Source organism: Lycium barbarum, chromosome 1, assembly GCF_019175385.1.
Source record: "Lycium barbarum isolate Lr01 chromosome 1, ASM1917538v2, whole genome shotgun sequence".
NCBI lineage: Eukaryota > Viridiplantae > Streptophyta > Magnoliopsida > Solanales > Solanaceae > Lycium > Lycium barbarum.
The window spans coordinates 163,280,884-163,300,967 of record NC_083337.1 but is presented as its reverse complement, the minus strand read 5'-3'; the positions used below and the strand labels follow the sequence as shown (position 1 = coordinate 163,300,967).

General features: G+C 35.6%; 1 protein-coding gene across 2 annotated transcripts; it reads left to right on the top strand.

Moving 5' to 3' along the window:
- Nucleotides 1–892: 892 nt before the first annotated feature.
- Nucleotides 893–12,608, top strand: LOC132603822 (ubiquitin carboxyl-terminal hydrolase 8). 2 transcript variants are annotated; one of them, XM_060317096.1, is made up of 13 exons: nucleotides 893–1,123; nucleotides 2,428–2,676; nucleotides 3,080–3,221; nucleotides 4,874–4,933; nucleotides 5,010–5,105; nucleotides 5,899–6,234; nucleotides 6,669–6,809; nucleotides 6,930–7,100; nucleotides 8,236–8,493; nucleotides 8,684–8,832; nucleotides 10,657–11,196; nucleotides 11,440–11,713; nucleotides 12,151–12,608. In XM_060317096.1, the coding sequence occupies exons 1-13, from the start codon at nucleotides 1,032–1,034 to the stop codon at nucleotides 12,265–12,267; spliced, it is 2,625 nt and encodes an 874-aa protein (XP_060173079.1). In that variant the 5' UTR covers nucleotides 893–1,031; the 3' UTR covers nucleotides 12,268–12,608. The 2 variants fall into 2 exon arrangements, with proteins under 2 accessions (XP_060173079.1, XP_060173089.1); XM_060317106.1 differs by lacking the exon at nucleotides 893–1,123 and adding an exon at nucleotides 1,974–2,301.
- Nucleotides 12,609–20,084: the final 7,476 nt, after the last annotated feature.

Genomic DNA, 20,084 nt, shown 5'->3' with positions numbered 1-20,084 from the left:
GAGGCTTATTCTTCGCGTGAAATCTCATAATTTTTTATAACTTAATCTCTCTTAGATCCTTATTTCTTATAAAAAGACTAGGTTCTGATTGGAGGGTGTTTGACCGCTCGAGTCAAAAACAATCTTTTCATTAATTATGAACAAGAAGCACAAAGGTGCCCTTAAACTTGTTTAAAAGAAAAAAAATATACTTAGAGTTTCACTAACTAAAACATCTTTTTGATTTAACTCCCATCTAACTACGTGCATTCCCAACGTAATTTGCATCAAAACACAAAAAAGGTCCCTTCAACTTAATTTGCATGAATAGTCCATTATAAATATTATAAGAAAATCAGGGACAAAAGAAGGCAAAAAATAAAAAGACATGCAGAATTAGCTTAGCTGTAAAAATAAGATAAGATGTACAGTCAAGATCCTTCTGATCTGTCCTTAGATTACTTTTTCTCATTTCTCTTAAAAATTCTGAAAGAATAAAAAGGGAACTTTATAAAATCTTATGATTGAAGTAACTTTAATTAATATAATAATGGTAAAAATAGAAAATATTTAAGCATTTAATTAGTTGCTGTATTTTTCAATCTGATCTGTCTTTAGATTACCTTGCCTTACTTCTCTTAAATTTTGAAAGAATAAAGGAATCTTTATAAAGTTATGTGATTAAGTATCCTTAATAATAATATAATAAAATAAGAGTAAAACAAAAAAAACATTGAATTACTTACTGTATTTTTCAATCTGCAATGTCCTTAGATTACCTTTTCTCACTTGTCTTAAATTCTGAAAGAAAAAGAAATCTGTAGGAAATAATTTAATTTCATTTAAATGGTAATAATAATAGGAAAAAAAGAAAATATATAAGCATTGAATTTAGTTAGTTACTGTATTATTCATAAATATATATTCTGTTCCCTGAATCTCCTCTTTCATTGAGAGAAAAAAGCTCCAATGTGCAGCAAATGCGCATAATATTTTCCCATTTCTGAAAAGAAGTCCGCTCGGGTCCGTGTCTGTCTCTCTAGAATTCCGGTATGGATAACCCATCGGAGCATTCCTCGGATTCTCCTCAACAGCCCGAATCTCATGTAACTGATGACCAGCAACTTTATTTTGTTCCTTACAGGTAATCCCATTTTGTCCCTTCTCATTGACTCATTCTTCATGCAACTGCTTTTATATATATAAAAAAAGGAATTGAATTGAAAATTCTCCGGGTTTTTCTTCAATCAGTTGATTTTTTTTATGTTGATTTGATCCAATTTAGCTGAAGACGAATCTGAATCATAGATATATCTAACCACAAACTTGAAACAAGTGCTGGTTAATTTTTTGTTTGTTTGTTACTTGTTGTTTAGATTGGTAATTTGATAAGCTTCAGTACATTGAGATGTTGTAGGTTTTTAATCAACACTTATCCACTGGATCAAATCGTGTTGTGTGTGTGTGTTTTTTTTTTTTTTTTTTTTGTTTTTGTTTTAAGTTTCGTTTATTAGTTTCATTTGGATTGGTAGTTGTATGAGCTTTTGTACATTGAAATGCTGTTGGTTTTTAATCAACGTTGTTGGTTTTGCTCACCTCTTAGCCTTTGGATCGAATCATATCGTCTCGTGTGTGTGTATTGGTCAATTTTTAGCATAAGAGAGTTATGGAGTTGGATTTTCGGTTGTGTTATATTTAAGTTGTTAATAATTGAGAAGTATTATAGGGAAGTGCCAATGAGATCTAAAAATGTTGGTTATCAGGGACTGTTTAATACTTAATAGCGCAATCACCTCAGAAGAAGCTGACAAGTTGTTCCACCTACATAAGATATAGGTTTATCATGCCGTATGTTGTCAGTTGAAATGTTTTTTTTTTTTCTTCGGATAACCGTGGTGTCCGGGTCAGCTTGCGCGGACCTCGACTAATTCTACGGGATACATGCTATCTCCCACTAGCAACAGGTACCAGGTAACTATTTCCATCAAGGCTGAGACAGATGGGAAGAAATCAACTTAGTATTTTTGTCTTTTTTGAGATTTGAACCTGAGACTTCATGGTTTTCTTCCCACTTCATTGACTACTAGGCCACACCCTTGGGTGCTGTTGTAGTTGAAATGTTATTTCCCTTTATTATAAAAAGCTCTTATCTGTGGACGAAGTGCTCTGTGGTTAGTGGGGGTAGAGGAGAACGTGAAATAAAAGCATAAAATTGATGCTTGAGAGTGAGTGTTAAGAAGAAAAAGAATGTTTTAGTGGACAGGATGGGGTAAATAGCCTGGAAACAGCGCGAGAAGTTATCTTTTGCAGTGTTTTCTCTAGGTAAGATTTTTTGGTCTCTGTGTGTTTCCAAGGAGCGGGTTAAAGTGTTATAAACACATACATCAGAAGTTCACAGGAATATATACATTTACAGCAGTGCATGAGAAAGTGTTTTTGCCATTATAGGTGGTGGAAGGAGGCACAGGATTCAGCAGCATCAGATGGGAAGTCGGCGACCTTGTATGCAGTGGCACCAGCTCCATCTTATGGAGGGCCAATGAAAATCATTAACAATATATTTAGCCCAGACGTCGCATTTAACTTGAGGAGAGAGGAGGAATCTTTATCACAGAGTCAGGAGAATGGTGAAGTTGGGGTATCCGGCCGGGACTATGCTTTGGTCCCCGGCGACATATGGCTGCAGGCACTCAAATGGTCAGTATTTAGAACTATGTTCACTTTGTATTCCTTGAACTGCTTATTTAACTTATTAACTGATTATTTCACTTTCCTTTTTGGCGTTTCTTCACGTTTAAGAAAGGGAATCTGTCTCTGGATCCTAGACACTAGTAACAGGATATTTAGCACGTTAATAATTTCATGAATTCGAACTGTGTAAAAGTTGATCTCTTCATTATAGAGGGTGTTTAACTTATAGCTGATTATTTCCCTTTCCTTTTTGGTGTTTCTTCACATTTAAGAAAGGGAATCTGTCTTTGGATCCTAGTAACGGGATATTTAGTATTTAGTAATTTCATGCATTTCGAACTATGTAAAAGTTGTTATCTTCGTTATAGAGTTCTGATTAGTTTGATTGGAATTGCTCCCTCCTATCCAGGCACAGTAACTCTAAAGCTGCCGCTAAGAATGGAAAAAGCTTTTCAGCGACAGATGAGGATATTGCGGATGTCTATCCTTTACAGCTGAGGCTTTCTGTTTCGCGGGAGACCAGCTCCTTGGGAGTCAGGATAAGCAAAAAGGTTAAAAATAACTTTAGGAATTTATTATCCCATATATGATTCCAATGCGATTTGTACTATCATAATATCCATAGAGTGCATAACCATATCCGATCCTTTCAGCCGCGCCCCCCCCCCCCCCCCCCCCCCCCCCCCCCCGCGCCGAGAAGCTGGCTTTCTTTTTCGTTAGTTGCTTCGCCATATTTCATCCTTCACTATTATTGTTACTGTTGATTGTTGAAACTTTTAAAAGGAACTAAGATGACATGCCCAGTATATCAACTTTAAGAACAAGGGTTATGCATGAATCCCGCTATTCTCATCCTCATGTGAATTACTAGGAAGGGAAATAGCTGTTAAAGTTCTTCCACATTTGTTTGATAGTTAAATAATAATCAACATACATACTCTTTGTGATGTTGAGTTATGCAAAAAGATGACAAGTACATTATTTTGATATGTATCTATTTGCTGATATAGTGGGCTATAAATTTTGCATGGCAATTTTCGGTTTCTCATGCATTCGTTAACAATGAAATCAATCCTATTGCTATTTATGTAGTTCACTTGAAGCATTTGATGCTTGTAATTTGAATCCAAAATTGCTCATCCGCAAACTCCAACGACAACAAAAGTTCTAGAGAGTGAGTCTTTGTGAAATGATATTAGAAAGGACGCTTTGTCTTTCACTTTGTTGTCTTTCTAACGAAGTGATTTACTCTAGAGTTAAATTGTATAGCCAGGAACAAACAATGTAAGACAAGGCAAAATTGAGAAGGATGCGCTAAAATGTACTTTTGTATGTATGTAGCTATGACACGAAAGTGGTATACTGATCCAAACCATCCCCCTCCAACCTTTCCCATGTCTGGAGGAGAAGAAACTATGTAGTTGGGAATCAATCAGTTTGAAGATAGCATAGTAGACTCAGTTACAGTTTTATCCTCTTAATCTAAAACTAACAAGTTATCTCACATCTGAAGTATTAGCAGAATCATTTATACCACCTAAATAGCTTGGACGAACTATATACCATTTGAGGTCTTACTTACAGAAACATATCAGAGATTGAGTTAGTTCTAGCTTTTATTATATACTCAAGGGTGCCCTGACTTCTTCCACCTTTATGTATATTGACAAATTCTCTTTCTTTGATCACTAAAGGCTAAGAGGAAACGGTACCAAGAGAGTTACATGCCAGCCCTGGTTTGGATAAACTAGGCCAGTTGATACAGCTGAGGATTGTGTATTGAAACTACATTTGTGTGAAGAAGTAAAATGGCTAGAGAATTTCATTGTTTATAAAACTAATAGGAAATAATTAGAGAGAAGGATCACACGTGAAGATAGACCAAAAGGATGATGTTCGTTCGAACAAAGTCCTCTTACAGCTACTACATATTTCTTTGGGAATCTGTGATCATTCATGCTACTACATATTCAGCTTGTGTTCATAAAAATGTAGCCTCCAAAAGTACCTCATTCTACCAAGTAATTGGAATAACTTGCTTACATTTTGTAAGTGTTGCATATTAGACGTTTACAGTTTTGCTTTGGATGATGTTTCTTGTTTTATCTTGCAATATATCCTCACCTAAGTTTTGGAGTTCAGTTGCACTGCTTTATCTCCTTTAGAGTCTAGTTTTACATTTGTTTTCTCACATTTGATTCAGGACAATTCAGTTGAATGCTTTAGAAGAGCCTGCAGAATTTTTAGTGTGGATACAGAACCCGTAAGTTCCAATATTTTTGTTAATCAATTGCAAGGGTCTCTTTGTAGAAGATTAATCACATTTTTGTTCTCTGCAGTTACGGATTTGGGATTTGTCTGGGCAGACGGAGTTGTTTTTTGCAAATGAAAATAATAAAATGATCAAGGACTCTCAGAAGCAGTCAGAGCAAGATGTATGTAATTTTAACTCTGTCATAATTCATGATTAACCAATTAAAAAGTCGACCAGTGCTTCTGCGGCATTTGTTATTAATTTTTCTGTCTTGCATTAGGAAATAAATTTGGTTAAAGTTTATTCTGGTTGTTTTCTAATTAGTTCTTTTAGCAGATTCTTCTATTTCTTTATCTAGTGTTTGCTTCATAAAAAGGGTTACAGTAATTATGTGATTACTTAAAACTCCTTCAAGGAATGAAATGATGAAAGAAATTTTCTCCAGCGTACCAGGAGATCATTTGGTTTTCTGTATAAGTGTTTGTTTTTTTCTAGAGCATGGACAATGCTGAGCCACTAAAATTCAGATTTATGTGAATCTCTTTTGTTTTAGGGGTCGTAGGGATTTATTCATTCAATAGCAGTAGATGTGCTCTTTTCTTGTACTTTGAATGACATACACTACAAGAAAATTTAGCTCTTTTAGTTTACCGTGCAACAAGAGAAACACACAATAAATGAGACAGTTAATCTAACAATCCACTTATACACCCATTTGGTTTGGTGACAACCAATGAGTAAATTCAGGTTTATGCTGCTTTTAGCTGGATATAAGATTACAAAAATACCAGCCACTTGGTATTTCTCTCTTCCATATAGCAGTTACTACTAGTTTGGTTCATCATCATTGATTACTTTTGTGTTTCTTTGATTATGTACTTGTGAAACAAATTAAGTGTTTATTGGTTCGGACAGTCGATAAGCAAGAAATGATTTGGACATACTTCTTCTTTTTTTTTTTTTTTGCTTTGCAGCTGCTCTTGGAGTTGCAGGTTTATGGGCTATCAGATTCTGTTAAAAATAAAGCAAAAAAGGATGAGATGTCAATGCAATACCTTAATGGTTCTTCTCTTCTGATGAATGGTACTGGCAGTGGTATAACCTCTAATCTCACCAGGAGCAGTTCGTCATCCTTTTCTGGAGGTCCATGTGAAGCTGGTACCTTGGGATTGACTGGATTGCAAAACCTAGGGAACACCTGTTTCATGAACAGTGCTCTTCAGTGCCTTGCACATACGCCAAAGCTCGTTGATTACTTTCTCGGGGACTACAAGAGAGAAATAAATCATGACAACCCATTGGGAATGAATGTAAGCTGTCTTGAATTTTTCAAGATCATTCCAGGCCGCTTTTATGTTCCCCTCAGTTCTCTCTGAATAATTCATTGTTGACATCCCTTAACCTATATTAATTTATATTTGGTTGGAAAGTAATGGAAATAAATTGAATTGATTACTCCCAAGGTGAAGAATTCATTATTCACCTCCAATTGTTTGGTTATCTTGGGGAAAAGTAAAAAAGATATACATATCCATTCCATTCAATTTTGTAGATGTTAGGAAAATTGGCTTGGAGGGTATTCAATCTCTCCACTTTTTGTTTCTTACTAAATACGGTAAAATAAACTTTACCTCTTTTACTTTTCCTCCTCCTCCCTGCCTCATTTCACCCCAATCAGACATTGTGTTCTATTCTGTCTCCTCACAAAAATAATGCCTACGCTCCTCTCTTTAAATTGATTCAGGGAGAAATTGCCTCTGCTTTTGGGGACCTTTTGAAGAAATTATGGGCTCCTGGAGCGGCTCCTGTGGCACCTAGAACATTCAAATTAAAGCTCGCTCATTTTGCTCCTCAATTCAGCGGCTTCAATCAGCATGATTCTCAGGTCCAATTTCAGTCCTTCCTGTTGGATTTACTTTCCCAGTTCAGGTCACTTATTTATACTCTCTTTTCCTGTCCTCTCATTTTGGGGGCATCATCTAATTCTCCTTACGTATATCTGCAGGAGGTCTTAGCTTTTCTATTGGATGGACTCCATGAAGATTTGAACCGCGTCAAGAATAAACCTTATGTTGAATCTAAGGATGGAGATGATCGTCCAGATGAAGAAATCGCTGATGAATACTGGGACTATCATCTGGCTCGTAATGATTCCATCATAGTGGATGTGTGCCAAGTGAGTAACACCAGATTGTTTCTCGTATCTTACTAGAAGTAGGAAACATTTTATCTCACCAGCATGCAATGGTTTCTTGTCTCTCACTGACAAAAGCTGGAAATCGTTCGCCTCATTTCGACATTGACTATAAAAGAAAGAAGAGTGAAGTGGTATAATGTTTTAATATATCTGAAACTCTACCAAACGATATCCCAACTGTCTGGGGAAGTTTAGCCAGTGTTCCTAAAGCTTGCTTCAAATGCCTTGTATATTTCTGTCTAGATTCTCTTCTCTTTTATGAATAAAACCTCTTATCTTATCCAAAAATGATAACAATAACTGACACAATTTGTGTTGAGATTCAAACAAGTGAGATTCAAACAAATCAATCTTTTAGTTGTATCGTCTTTAGTGAATTCTTATACTTGATGTTCAAATGTTACCATAAGTTTTAGAAATTGAATTAATTGTTGTCCTTTTTCAAATCGAACATTTGCGATAAACAACTTAGGTCATAATTTGGGATAGAGGGAGTACTATTTTTTTATGCAAAAATTCGGTTCAGGTTCTTTTGAACGGATTTATCTAGAATGTATCCTGAACAAGTAGCTGATTTTTGGATTCAGGTTTATATTAAAACAAATTAGTTTTATATGTGTTGCTTCCTTTTCTCTATATGGTCTCCCATTTCTTTTAAATGTCTTTTGAGTATTACTAAAATGTCCCTACTAAGAATTAAGAAGAATATCCAGCCTTTAACCTCGGTAAAAAAGTAAAGCGTATGCTCTTTTACAATTTACAAGTTTAACTATATGAAAACTTGAACCTAGTTTATCCACACACACACACAAAAAAAAAAAAAAAAAAAAAAAAAAAAAAGGTGAACCTTGTGAATTGTGCTGACACTTGTGCAGTCTATAGGCTCTGTTTGGAAAGAATTGGTCTTTTTATGCATTATGCGGTGTATGTCAGTATATCTTATCTAAATTCCTATTTGACCAACTGGCCCGGAGTTAATCTTTCCCATCAGGTCATGAGTTGCCTATGACCCTTAGGAGCATTTAGAATTCTACTTCATCTGAATCCTTGTCTTTGTACATTTATACAAGTTTCATGTCTAGTCTTATTTCTCAGAGCTTATCAATTGTTGCAGGGTCAATATCGTTCCACATTGGTCTGTCCTGTTTGCAAAAAGGTCTCCATCATGTTTGATCCATTCATGTATTTGTCACTGCCTCTGCCATCTACATCTACGAGGTCGATGACTCTCACAGTTATAAAAAGTGGCAGTGATATTGAGATATCTACATTTACAATAACTGTTCCCAAGGATGGAAAGCTTGAAGATCTAATTCGTGCTTTGAGCACTGCGTGCTCGTTGGAGGCTGATGAGACCCTTTTGGTGGCTGAGGTTAGTGCAGTTTCCAGTTAGACGAGAAATGGTCTCTATGTATTTCAAGTTGTTGCTCGGTTCCTGTTTTAAATAAAACTTATTTCCAGCTCTTATATGCTATGTGTCAGATAGTCAAGTAGTTTCCTTTTTTTTTCTATTTCCAAAATAAAATTCTGTTTCTAGCTCTTACACCGTTTACTGGTCACAGATATACAACAACCGCATTATACGTTACCTTGAGGATCCAGCCGATTCATTATCCTTAATAAGAGATGGTGACCGACTTGTTGCATATCGGTTGCACAAGGGTACTGAAGAAGCCCCCTTGGTTGTGTTTACACATCAACAGATTGATGAGTATGTCCTGACTTTACTCATAATTTGTGCATCATCTTTTTTCCTTTGAAGTTCATAAAACATTTGCTAGTCATTTTATGGACGTGTCTTGCATGCACAGCTATGTTTCATAAGTTGGGAAAGAAGCACTGCGACGGTGGTGCTTCAACATCAGAATTGTTAATCATGGCAGGGTTTGGTTGTGGGTGTACTTTATGATTATGATTGCTGAAAAGAATTGACAAAATGTTTTCTGCAGAAGATATATGTAGTTACTAGTAATTATTAAAAAGATTTATGTATCAATGTTATTCCTTTTTTTTTTTTTTTGAGTAAATATGTATCAATGTTATTCTCACAACCAATCTTTGAAAGTAGGACATAGATGACTACTATGAGGTTACAGAATTACTTACCAAACAATCAAATTTACCTTAATTTTAGAGCAAGTGATGTCTGATTCGTTGTACTTCAAAATGTTCAGTTTTAAGTTAATGCCATCACAACTAGTCTTTTGTTAGGAAAGTGCATTTACGACTGTCTTCTGTGAGAAAAAGATAGAAGTAGAAATCACTATCTTGAGTTGAGATCATAATGAAGCTCACATTGTTTCTGGTGGTTGGCCCTCTCGGCTGCTTGGAATTCATCTTTGCTTAAATTTTGACTACTTTATCTACTTACCAAATGTTGAAATAAAAAAGATTCTTTGAACAGTCTAACAGAACAATTTTATCATAAATTCAGAGATCATTGAAATGTTGGTATGGTCTATCTTATTGGCATCACTACACTTGTACTTGTAAGCATCACTAAGGAGTGTAGGAAAAAAATAGTTGTTACTCTTTTGATTCATTATTGAAATTTTCTATAATATATACAAACAATTTCAACTGTTTCAGTTAGTCTCAATACTGGTGTGTCTACGGCCAAGAACTAAAATGTTCTTCTTCAAATATCTTTTTACATTTTGTCAGCTCAGTGAAGATTAAGATATTTTCTTTTTTGATGACTGAGAAATCTTTCTACGGCCACCCTTAGGACCAACCACAGCCCTTGAGCTCCGGGATAATGGTCCCCTCAAATACCAGGCTTAGTTTGTATGGCAAAAAAAAAAGAAAAAAAAGCCACGAGTCCCTTAACCTTTGCCACTTGAAATAAGCCCTGGTGTGTGAATATTACGATACTTATGAATTGCCTTTTCCCAAAAGTTTTTCTCAATCTGTTAGTTTACCATGGAGAGTGGGTGATTAATCATGGTAAGTAGAACTCAAGATAGTTAAAAGCTAAGCAGCCAGGGACTCTTCACTTTCAATGCCGCACCCGTGCCGGATTCTCCAAAAATACACTACTTTTTGGAGAATCCGACATGCACCCATTGACATTTCTGAAGAGTCGGAGCAACATAGGTTAAAAGAGTAGGTTGTTAGTTGTCATATACTTGTATCTTGTATAAAGTAAAAGTGAGGCGGTTTATCTAGTAGTATTGAGCATGCTCAGTCTCAACTCACTTCATTTGTGGATGCATTACAAATCATCGTTCTGCATGGTTCTTGGAGCAACATGTAGTTGAAATGATGTGTGTTATCCTTCCAGATTATGTGGATAATCAGGAAGATGCAAAAGGAAATAATTGCTTTTTCCATGCATCTTAACTGCTGAAGTTGTTTATGTTGTGGAGTTCCTTCTTAGTTCCTTTTGCTGTTTGAATTTTTGATCTGTTGAGTTGAAAGATTCTCATAGTGGCCTGTGACTCCTTAAATAAGACGGCTGATATTTCTTTTGGCAAAAAATCTTTTCCTTGCTTCCTTTTCCATTCTAGCAATCTAATAAATACTGCATGTGCAGGCATTATACATACGGGAGGCTGACTTCAAGTTGGAAGGCATTTGGTATTCCACTTGCCGCACATTGTAGAGTTCTTAAAGGATCTGATATCTATAGTCTTTATATGCAGTTGCTCACACCATTCTTAGTCCAAAGTAGAGCCCAGACAGATGAGCATAACTTCGATAGAAGTTCTACTGAAGTACGTGCAGACATGGAACCTGACGACTCAAGAGTAAATGGGTTTCCAGAAAGCTTTGCTGAAGAAAATGTTGCCGAACATTTAGATACGGAATTTCATTTTTACCTATCAGATAATAAGGCAAGCTCTGAGATTGTAATGGACCAGCCATTACAGTCCGCAGATGTCCCTGGAAGGTTAAATGTTCTTGTAAATTGGTCACCTAAAATGCTTGAACAATACAATACGAGCATTTTCAGCTCACTGCCAGAAGTTTTCAAAGCTGGGTTTTTTGGCAGAAGACCACAAGAATCTGTCTCATTCTATAAATGTCTCGAGGCATTTCTGAAGGAAGAGCCCCTAGGGCCAGAAGATATGTGGTAAGTACGCAACTATGTTATGTTATGTTATGTTATGTTAGCAACTGCAGACAGTAACTTAGATAATAACATTCAGTTATTCATGAGGTGAAAAGACTTCTTTCGTGCAATATTTTAGTATTTTATCTTATCATCTAATCATTTATTTGTGCCATTCACTTGGGAAGTATGAGTATGATCTGCCTATCGTTCCTAGCATGAATATGATCCGCCTAACGTTCTTTGTTTCATATCCAAAATTAGGTTCTGCCCTGAATGCAAGCAGCATCGCCAAGCCACTAAGAAGTTGGATCTTTGGAGACTGCCGGAAATTCTGGTCATCCACCTGAAGAGGTTCTCATACAGCCGGTTTCTGAAGAACAAGTTGGAGACGTATGTTGACTTCCCCACTCATGATCTTGATTTATCCTCGTTTATGGCGTTCAAGGATGGAAAATCTTCCTATCGGTATATGCTTTATGCAATTAGCAACCATTATGGAAGCATGGGAGGGGGTCACTACACTGCGTTTGTTCATGTAAGTGGTGCTGCTACTTTGATTACCTTGCTTCTTTTACTTGCTTTTGATTATTTTCTAAGGCAAATATGATTCTTTTATACCTGATAAAATTGGAGTATTAATGATCAGTACTTGGGGAAAGGGGTGGGTGGGGGTCAGAGTCACTGTAACCTAAAAGTCAGAGTCACTGTAACCTATAAGGACAAATTTAGAAATTTCATGTTTCATAGGAGTGTTCTGTTTATGTATTTTCACATCCAAGGCGTCATCTGCATTTAAATTGATTGCTTATTGCATGTTTATCCATTGTATATGAAACTTTAGTCACGCATCTTCACTCTGTATTTATCATCTGCATCATGAAGAATATATGCAGGAAAGTCAAATTATCAGACTTTCCAGTTTTCCCAATTTAATTCAAATATTCTAACTTGTGTTTTTTCTAATAATTCTAGCAAGGTGCTGATCGGTGGTATGACTTCGATGACAGCCATGTGTCTCCCATCAGCCAAGACAAGATCAAAACCTCAGCCGCCTATGTTCTGTTTTATAGACGAGTTGAAGAAATCTAATGTTAGACGATAGTGTTACTAAACATCAAGGCTTGGTTTATCTTTTCGCAAAGCCTTATAGGAATCGTTTTGATTACAACATTCTTTGACCTTTGGCATCATCTAGTTTAGTTGTAATTTTGGATCAAAAAGAATCTAGTGGAGTGGGAATAAGGATTATGTAGAATTGTAGCAAAGAGGGAAAGAAATTAAGGTTCTTATTTACATAGCCGTTTTGAATAGAAGATATTTTCCTTTTATTTTTCCTGCAGATAAGAAAGTAGTTTGGAACAGATTGCTTATGCACCTCCTGCTATATAAGTTTTGAGAAGAGGAAACAAAAAGGGTAAGTTCTTTTCTGACATGAAGTTATTGAATGTCATTAGATAAGAAATTATATTAATTTTCATTTGCAATTTTGGTGATCCCACTGTGCATTATACCTTGGGGTTCCAGCTTCGATCGCCACCCCTGAAAACATATGGGTTGTACTACTACAGTGAGAAAGCAAGCTACTTGATGGTGAACTGTTGCTTATTTTTGCAATTGGATTTAGCCCTATCTAATGTTAAGTTCAACTGTTTGGGGCACAACACTAGCCTATATCACAGAGTTTCTCAAGTACAGCTACTTAACAGATTAGGCCTGTTTGTCTATACATTGCTATAGGACGAAGTGAAATTTAGGTATACACGCGATTTGGGAGAAGAGGGAGTACATTATTGTTGGGTTGGGGGTGGGGAGGAGACTGATCTTTGTATCACTTAGGGAACCTGTTTCCCTACTTTTTAGGGAAGTCATTTTATTGATTTTAAGGAACTTGTTTTTTCAGAGAAAATACTTTTCAAAGCATTTTGGCCAACCAAACGCACCCTATACATAGACGTGTACCGTGTATGTGTATATTATTGTTATAGGTGCTCAATCTTCTAAACAAGTAAAGGAAATGGGAAAGAGATTGAATCTTAGCTAGTGTGGTGGTGCTTGTTGAATCTCATTAAACCTAAAGTTATCTTCAATATCTGGTGGGTCTATGCTATAATAGGAAACCCCAAAAGGCACTATAATCTTTATTTTTCTTGACTATCTTTAAATAATTTGGACTAGACCACCCTTCTTGATATTGGGTAACATGCATGTGGGTTCCCCCTCCCTCATGTTTTTAGGGTATTGGGTGATAGGATCATAGATGAGTAGCTTAAAAACCAAACCACCAACTTACAAGATTTCTTCTTTCGGTTTGACCATCTGATAGTCGAAATTCATTATCCTTACTAATCTCGATCCACGTCAGGTAGACTTGTTAAGCGGGTAAATTGCTATCTTCATTCTCAGGGCTCGGACTGAAATCTTTCGTGAAGGGTGAATAATCCTTCGCACCTGAGCACGGTTAGTCTTGCAAGACTTATTGGTGTGTATGAGGACGGATAATCTCAGTTTATGCAAGTAATACCGAATGTGATATCCACTTACAACAGTAGTAAATAAAGAGGAATATAAGGTGTTTTCGATATTTTTCAATTTTCTCATGCTTGGTAGATTAAAAAAAATTAAAAATATTTTTTTTAGGAAAATAAGTTTCTTAAAAATAAGAAAAATATCTTCCCTAAAGAAAGTAGAGAAGACAAGTCCTACAAGATATTTCATATTGATTGTCTCCTCCTAAGTACCCTCGAACTCACCTCATCTTCACCCTCACCGCTACCCCACACCCTCAACCCCAGCCCACCCCACCTCCACACCCTCCACGCCACCCCATCCCCACACTCACTCCATCCCCACTCCCCAACCCCCATAATATTTGTCTAGATTATATATAAATACTTTTAGGATAATATTTTTGCCCAAGAATATAAATAAGAAGCCCATTTATTTTTCTGAAAAACTTTTTTTTTGTGGAAAACATTTTCCTTCGTATCAAACGCATCCATAAGCTCAAATGTTTGAAATTAAGGAGTACTAAAACAGTAGTTGAAGATAGGAAAGGGGAATCAGAACATAACAATAGCCTACCTTATTTTAGTATCCTACTTCTATTTTTAACCCCAGTCCTACGTATACTTTGCCAAATTTTCCAATGTGTCCTTCAAGAGGCCATTTTCATTCATGAGAAACCTGAGGGGTTGTAAATGTGAAATCGAAACTTGAACATCATTGGAGAATATATATTGGATTCGTCATAATGGTTACAGTTCTATTAAAGATGCCTCCCTCTTTTACCAGATCCAGCAGCATCTCAAAAAGATATGCTAAAGAGTAAAAATGTTAACCGTACGGTATACACTTATTCACTAGCAGCAAAGCAAAGGATCTTTTGGAAATGTTATTGGAGGAGTCACTAGATCTTTCCTTTTTTTCTAGATTAATTCTTTATATATATATATATATAGATATATCCATAGCTCAAAAGCGTTTTCTAAGTGGTCATGGTTCTTTTGATAAGAAGAGTTGATGAATGATAAAAGAACACTTTCTACGAATTCTGATTTTCTTAAACAACAGAACAAACAATTAAATGAGAAGACGAAAAGTATTTAAAAATTCTTAACTCTGACTTGAATATCCAGTGGACAAATGCACGAAGTTTGCCGGAACACAAATTCCACCATCTTTTTCATTTTTTTTAAAAAATATTTGGTGGAGAGTTGAATAGCAACAATAGCAGGACAATGATTTACAATCAGCGCAGAACTACGAGAAAAGGGAAGTGAGTGATATATACGCTGCAGATCAATTAAATGGAAATGAATAATGACTACCATTTGTCGAACTATTGACTTAAAACAATCAAATGGAAATGATAACAAACTAAAGTAAGCAAGTTCTTGTTCTATATTTGTACAAGTGATGAACTAGTTAAATAGTGGAGTACTATTTATTTGAGTTCCTGTAAAAATACGATGATCACAAGAATACCTACTAGACCGCACATTTGTAGCCGCTCTATTGTCTTCAGGCAATGTTGAGAATTAGGTTTAGGCATTGCATGTACCTACAACCCTATGAGCTCCATTTTTAGGAAAATATTAAACAAATGAATTGGAATAACTTCTTATAGTTTCAATGCATCTTTATATAGTTTGCTAAGACTGTGACTGATAGAAGTTTGTAGCTTGCTAAAAGGATAGTGTAACCTACTGTTCTAAAAATCAAGGAGGTCAGGTACTAAAGCCCCCCTCCAAGCCAGTGTAATTTTTTGCGGAAACTAATAGACAAGGTGGAAAAAGAAAAAAAAGTCTGATGCAGTTTTCTCTAGATTATAATGCATTATTAATCTCTGTATTACAATTCTTGCATATTTCTTAACCAAACACCCCTAATGGGTCATTTGATTGCTGGTTATTACGAGCTAAGTTATTCATGTATTAATTCATGCATAAGTACTACTATCATGTTTGGTAGCATTCTTTTCCTATATATAAAATTTAACACATCTAATATATGGCGTTTGAATTTTAGAAATCCACATACTAATACGTACATGTATAAGTTATAAGAGAATCTGTGTGTCTTTTATGCATAATAAAAGACGAAATAACTAATATAAGAATAACTAAACTCTAAATAAAATAATACATAAATTCGCTCATAATTAACCCTTGCATTAGTACTAATACATGCATAACTCTAACTAGCAATTGAACGACCCCTAAGTTTATTAGTTAAAATTACATTTTAAAGGTGAAAAGGGTTGCAGTGCTAGTACAAAAGAAAAATGGAAGTGTTTACTGATTGCAATCCAAGACTGGAAGCAAAGGAATCCCTCACCTCATGCTTAAATAGTAAAGTGATAAAGAGAAAGTGAGGAACATTGTAGAAAGTCTGAATAAATAGAGCAAAGAAATGAAGTGGGCAAATGGGAAAGGACAAAGATAAAAGCTGGCTACTCCTATGGGCTAGTATGTTGACATGACAGATTAGTGCTGACTCTAATATCAGAACATAAATGAGTAGAGAGTAAATAAATGAAGAGCAAAACAAGTATACCCACCTATCTTTCTACACTCTCAGACTGGCTATAGCCCCCCACTCCCCTCACTATCTTCCAAAATACCAACAACATGATTTGACATTACAGATTCGGCAGCCTTAAAGCCAAACTCTTTTTTCTCAAAAATAAAAAAATAATTTGTCACCTAACGTCCGGTGTTCATTTTGGAAGTCCGACTAGGATGTTGGGCTAAGCTTATAAGCTGATTAAATTAGTTCATAAGTATTTTTTTAATTTATTTGCGTGATTGGTTACGGCAAAAGTGCTTATAAGTCAGGTGCTTATAAGCAGAAATCAGTTAAAAACCGCAACCTGGATACCCTAACTTATAATGTTACAGCTAATAAGCACTTTTGGTTTGGCCAAACTTTTTATAATTCATCCCTAATATTTTTTGTAATCTATGAAATACTCTTCCGAAAACGTATTTTAATTATTTCTCTACTCTATTTCCATCATTCGTCCTTTTTATGCAAAAATATTTTTAAATTTATATTTGTTTATAAATAACTTTAAGGACATTACGATCATTTTGACATGGGCAAAGGTGCAAATATACCCCTCAATTTTACGATTTAAAGTAGATATGCCTCTTGTTATAAAAAGTGGTGTATATATACCCCTGCAGTTACAAAATAGTGCAATATACCCTTTTCGTAATGGGATTTAAAAAAGAAATCATTTAGGTTGTTTTTTAATTTAAAAAAAATGTCACATGACTTTAAAAAAAAGTCTAACCATTTTTTTTAGTAGACATACTTTTTCTAAAGCCACATAGTATATATTTTTTTCTGGTGGGTCGGGTCTGGTTCATTTTAAAAAATGGGTAGACTTATTTTTTAAATACATGGAGATATTTTTTTAAAACGAACCAGACACGACCCACCAGAAAAAATTTACTATGTGGCTTTAGAAAAGTATGTCTACTAAAAAAAATGGTTAGACCTTTTTTTTAAAGTCGCATGACATTTTTCTTAATTAAAAATAACCTAATTTTTTTTTTTTTAAATTTCGTCAGCAAAAAGGGTATATTTGCACCATTTTGTAATAGCGGGGGTATATTTGCACCATTTTGTAACGATAGGGGTATATATATACCACTTTTGTAACAAGGGATATATCTACTCTAAATCACAAAGTTGAGGGGTGTATTTACACCTTTGCCCTTTTGACATAAAAGAGGCTTACCGGTCTTTTTTGCCAAACGCACTGATTGCTCATTATCAATTTCAACACTTTTATGTAAACATGTAAATGCTTATTTATAAAACCAGCTTCAGCACCTGAAAATGCTTTTCAGCACTTGATGCTTATCATCTACTTTTAATCAGCTAAACCAAACGGGCTTTAATTCGTATGCAATGCTCATTATAGGTGTCACGCCTCGAACCATGGTCTAGGCGAAACACGGCACTCGGTGCCTTACTGCATGTGACCGAGCGAACCACATGGCTTGTTGAATCATCATGAGGCATAACATGAGCGGAATATAACGTGAATGCATGATGAGTTTTTATAAAACGTAGTAAGTCATAATACTCAATAAAAATACTTGTTTAAACATGAGTGCGGAAATAACATGAATGAGCCAAAATGGATATACGACTTCGAATGTCTGACATAACATAACTGACTTGTCTAGTCTATGAAACCTCTATCATGAGTCTGACTGGAAAACGTATTTGCTGGGACAAGGCCCCCCAGCATACCTTTAAATGCATGACTAGTAAAATAAATATAACTGACTAAACCCCGAATGAGATGGGCTCACCAATGAGCTGATACGAGCAAATCCTACTGAGCAGATGCGGCGTCCTGTAAATACGTACCTGCATCGTGAAATGCAGGCCCCCGGGCAATAAAAGGGGACGTCAGCACATTGAATGTACTGGTATGTAAAGCAACTGAATGAAATAACATGGGACATGAAATAACATGATAAGAACTGAAACTGAAAACCTGGACATGAACATGAGCATGCGCATGAGTACATATATATATAACATAAGTAAAACATGATAATTAGGGAGAGCATTTCATAACCGACATGTGATATCACCACGTGGGTACGTGGAGTCTGGTACCTCGCCGGACCAGCAGAGCCCTCATACCTTGCCAGGGTATAAGTTGGTAACGTGCCTAATGGATCCATTCAGTGTAAAATTAAGGTATCGTCCTAACTGGGCGGAGCGATCCTTGTCCTATGGTGGCTACATAGTTTCAGGCTATCTGAGCCTTCTCGGTAATTCGTGCAACTCCCAAAAACATGAACATAATATAATTGGCTAAGAAGCCCATGATTTTCGTGAATTAACTTGTACTTGTCTTGTAATCATGATTTCACGAAATAACTTGTAAACATGGTTTCATGAAATAACTTGTAAATATGGTTTCATGAAATAACGTGTAAATATGGTTTCATGAAATAACTTGTATTTAGTATGTATGTATCTTGTATCATAGCATGAAAGTAACTATATAATATAGTTGCATGAAAACTTGTAGACATGTAGGATATTCATGAAATAATCATTTTTATTTAAAAATATGCATGCAAGAACCCATGGAATACAAGATATGAGTTTTCATGGATTACGGACGGATTCTCAATAATCATAAAGAAATATTAAGAACTCAATGATGGAATTATAATAATTCATACATAATATAATCATGGACATGGACCTAGGGTTATCATGAGCATGTCATAGAAATCCTAGTTTTAGTAGAGAATCATAATTTATAGATTATGAGGGGTGGGGAAGAACAATGATGTTCCCACACGTAGATAGTAACTCTACATACCTTAGTCGCTCCAAAACTTGAATTAAAGACTTGAGCTTTGAAGAAGATTTCCAAAATCTTGAATTCTTAAAGAAGGTTAACCTTGAGATGGGTTTTCTTGAAAACCCTAGTTTTGGAATGATGATTTCTTGTTTAGATTACAAGGATATGTATTAGAATTGACTTGGAATAATTAGAGTAGGCTTACCTTGGTGTTCTTGATGATGGAAGAGGCTAGGAGGTCGTTCTAGGGTTTGAAGGAATGAAAAATAATGATTTGAACTGATATGGACGAATATATACTGTTCTGGAAAATTGGATTTTACGTCTAGCAAAATACTAGCCGTATTTTGAAATACTGGACGTATTTTGAAATACGGTCCGTATTTTGAAATACGGACTACACTGCGTCTCTTCAGTAAAATGGCCATAACTCTTTTCACAGATGCCCGTTTGACCCCCATAATATACCGTTGGAAAGGTATTTCAAAGCTCTACAACTTTCCTCAAGGAAGTTTTCCCAAATTCCAAATATGTTTTGAAATACGGGCCGTATTTTGAAATACGGTCCGTATTTAACCATTTGACATTCAAATGTCAAATTCCAGAATGCTCAGAAATCCTTGGTACCAGTTTACGACTTGAATTACGGTCCGTATACTGAAATACGGTCACTGTTCATGGGCATAAACCCCCATCTTACAACTGAACAAGAAAACTCCAATTCCCACATTCTTTTTCTGGTTTTCTAAGTCTAAGATCATGGTCAAAGCTTAGGTTAAAGGTACGGGGTGTTACAATAGGGAAAACGCTTCCTATTAGAATTTTCTCATTTTCAGGAGTTAAACCCTAAGTATCTGATTAATGTCTGAAGGATCACATTTTTCTCACCATAATCCTTGGTTATTTTTTAAAATTATCTAGTATCTGAATCTATTGACTCGACTAATTCATATTCACAAGAATAGACCACTAAGAAGGTGAAATACTCCCTGCTAAGAATTGAAGTGCTCCCTTTTCTATGATTTGAACTTGAGACTTCTAATTAAGACTGAAGGGATCC

Coding starts and splice junctions, on each gene's coding strand:
- LOC132603822 (XM_060317096.1), top strand. CDS start 1,032: ATGGATAACCCATCGGAGCATTCCTCGGATTCTCCTCAACAGCCCGAA. Junction 2,677..3,079: donor TGGCTGCAGGCACTCAAATG/GTCAGTATTTAG, acceptor CCTCCTATCCAG/GCACAGTAACTCTAAAGCTG. Junction 8,833..10,656: donor ACACATCAACAGATTGATGA/GTATGTCCTGAC, acceptor CTGCATGTGCAG/GCATTATACATACGGGAGGC.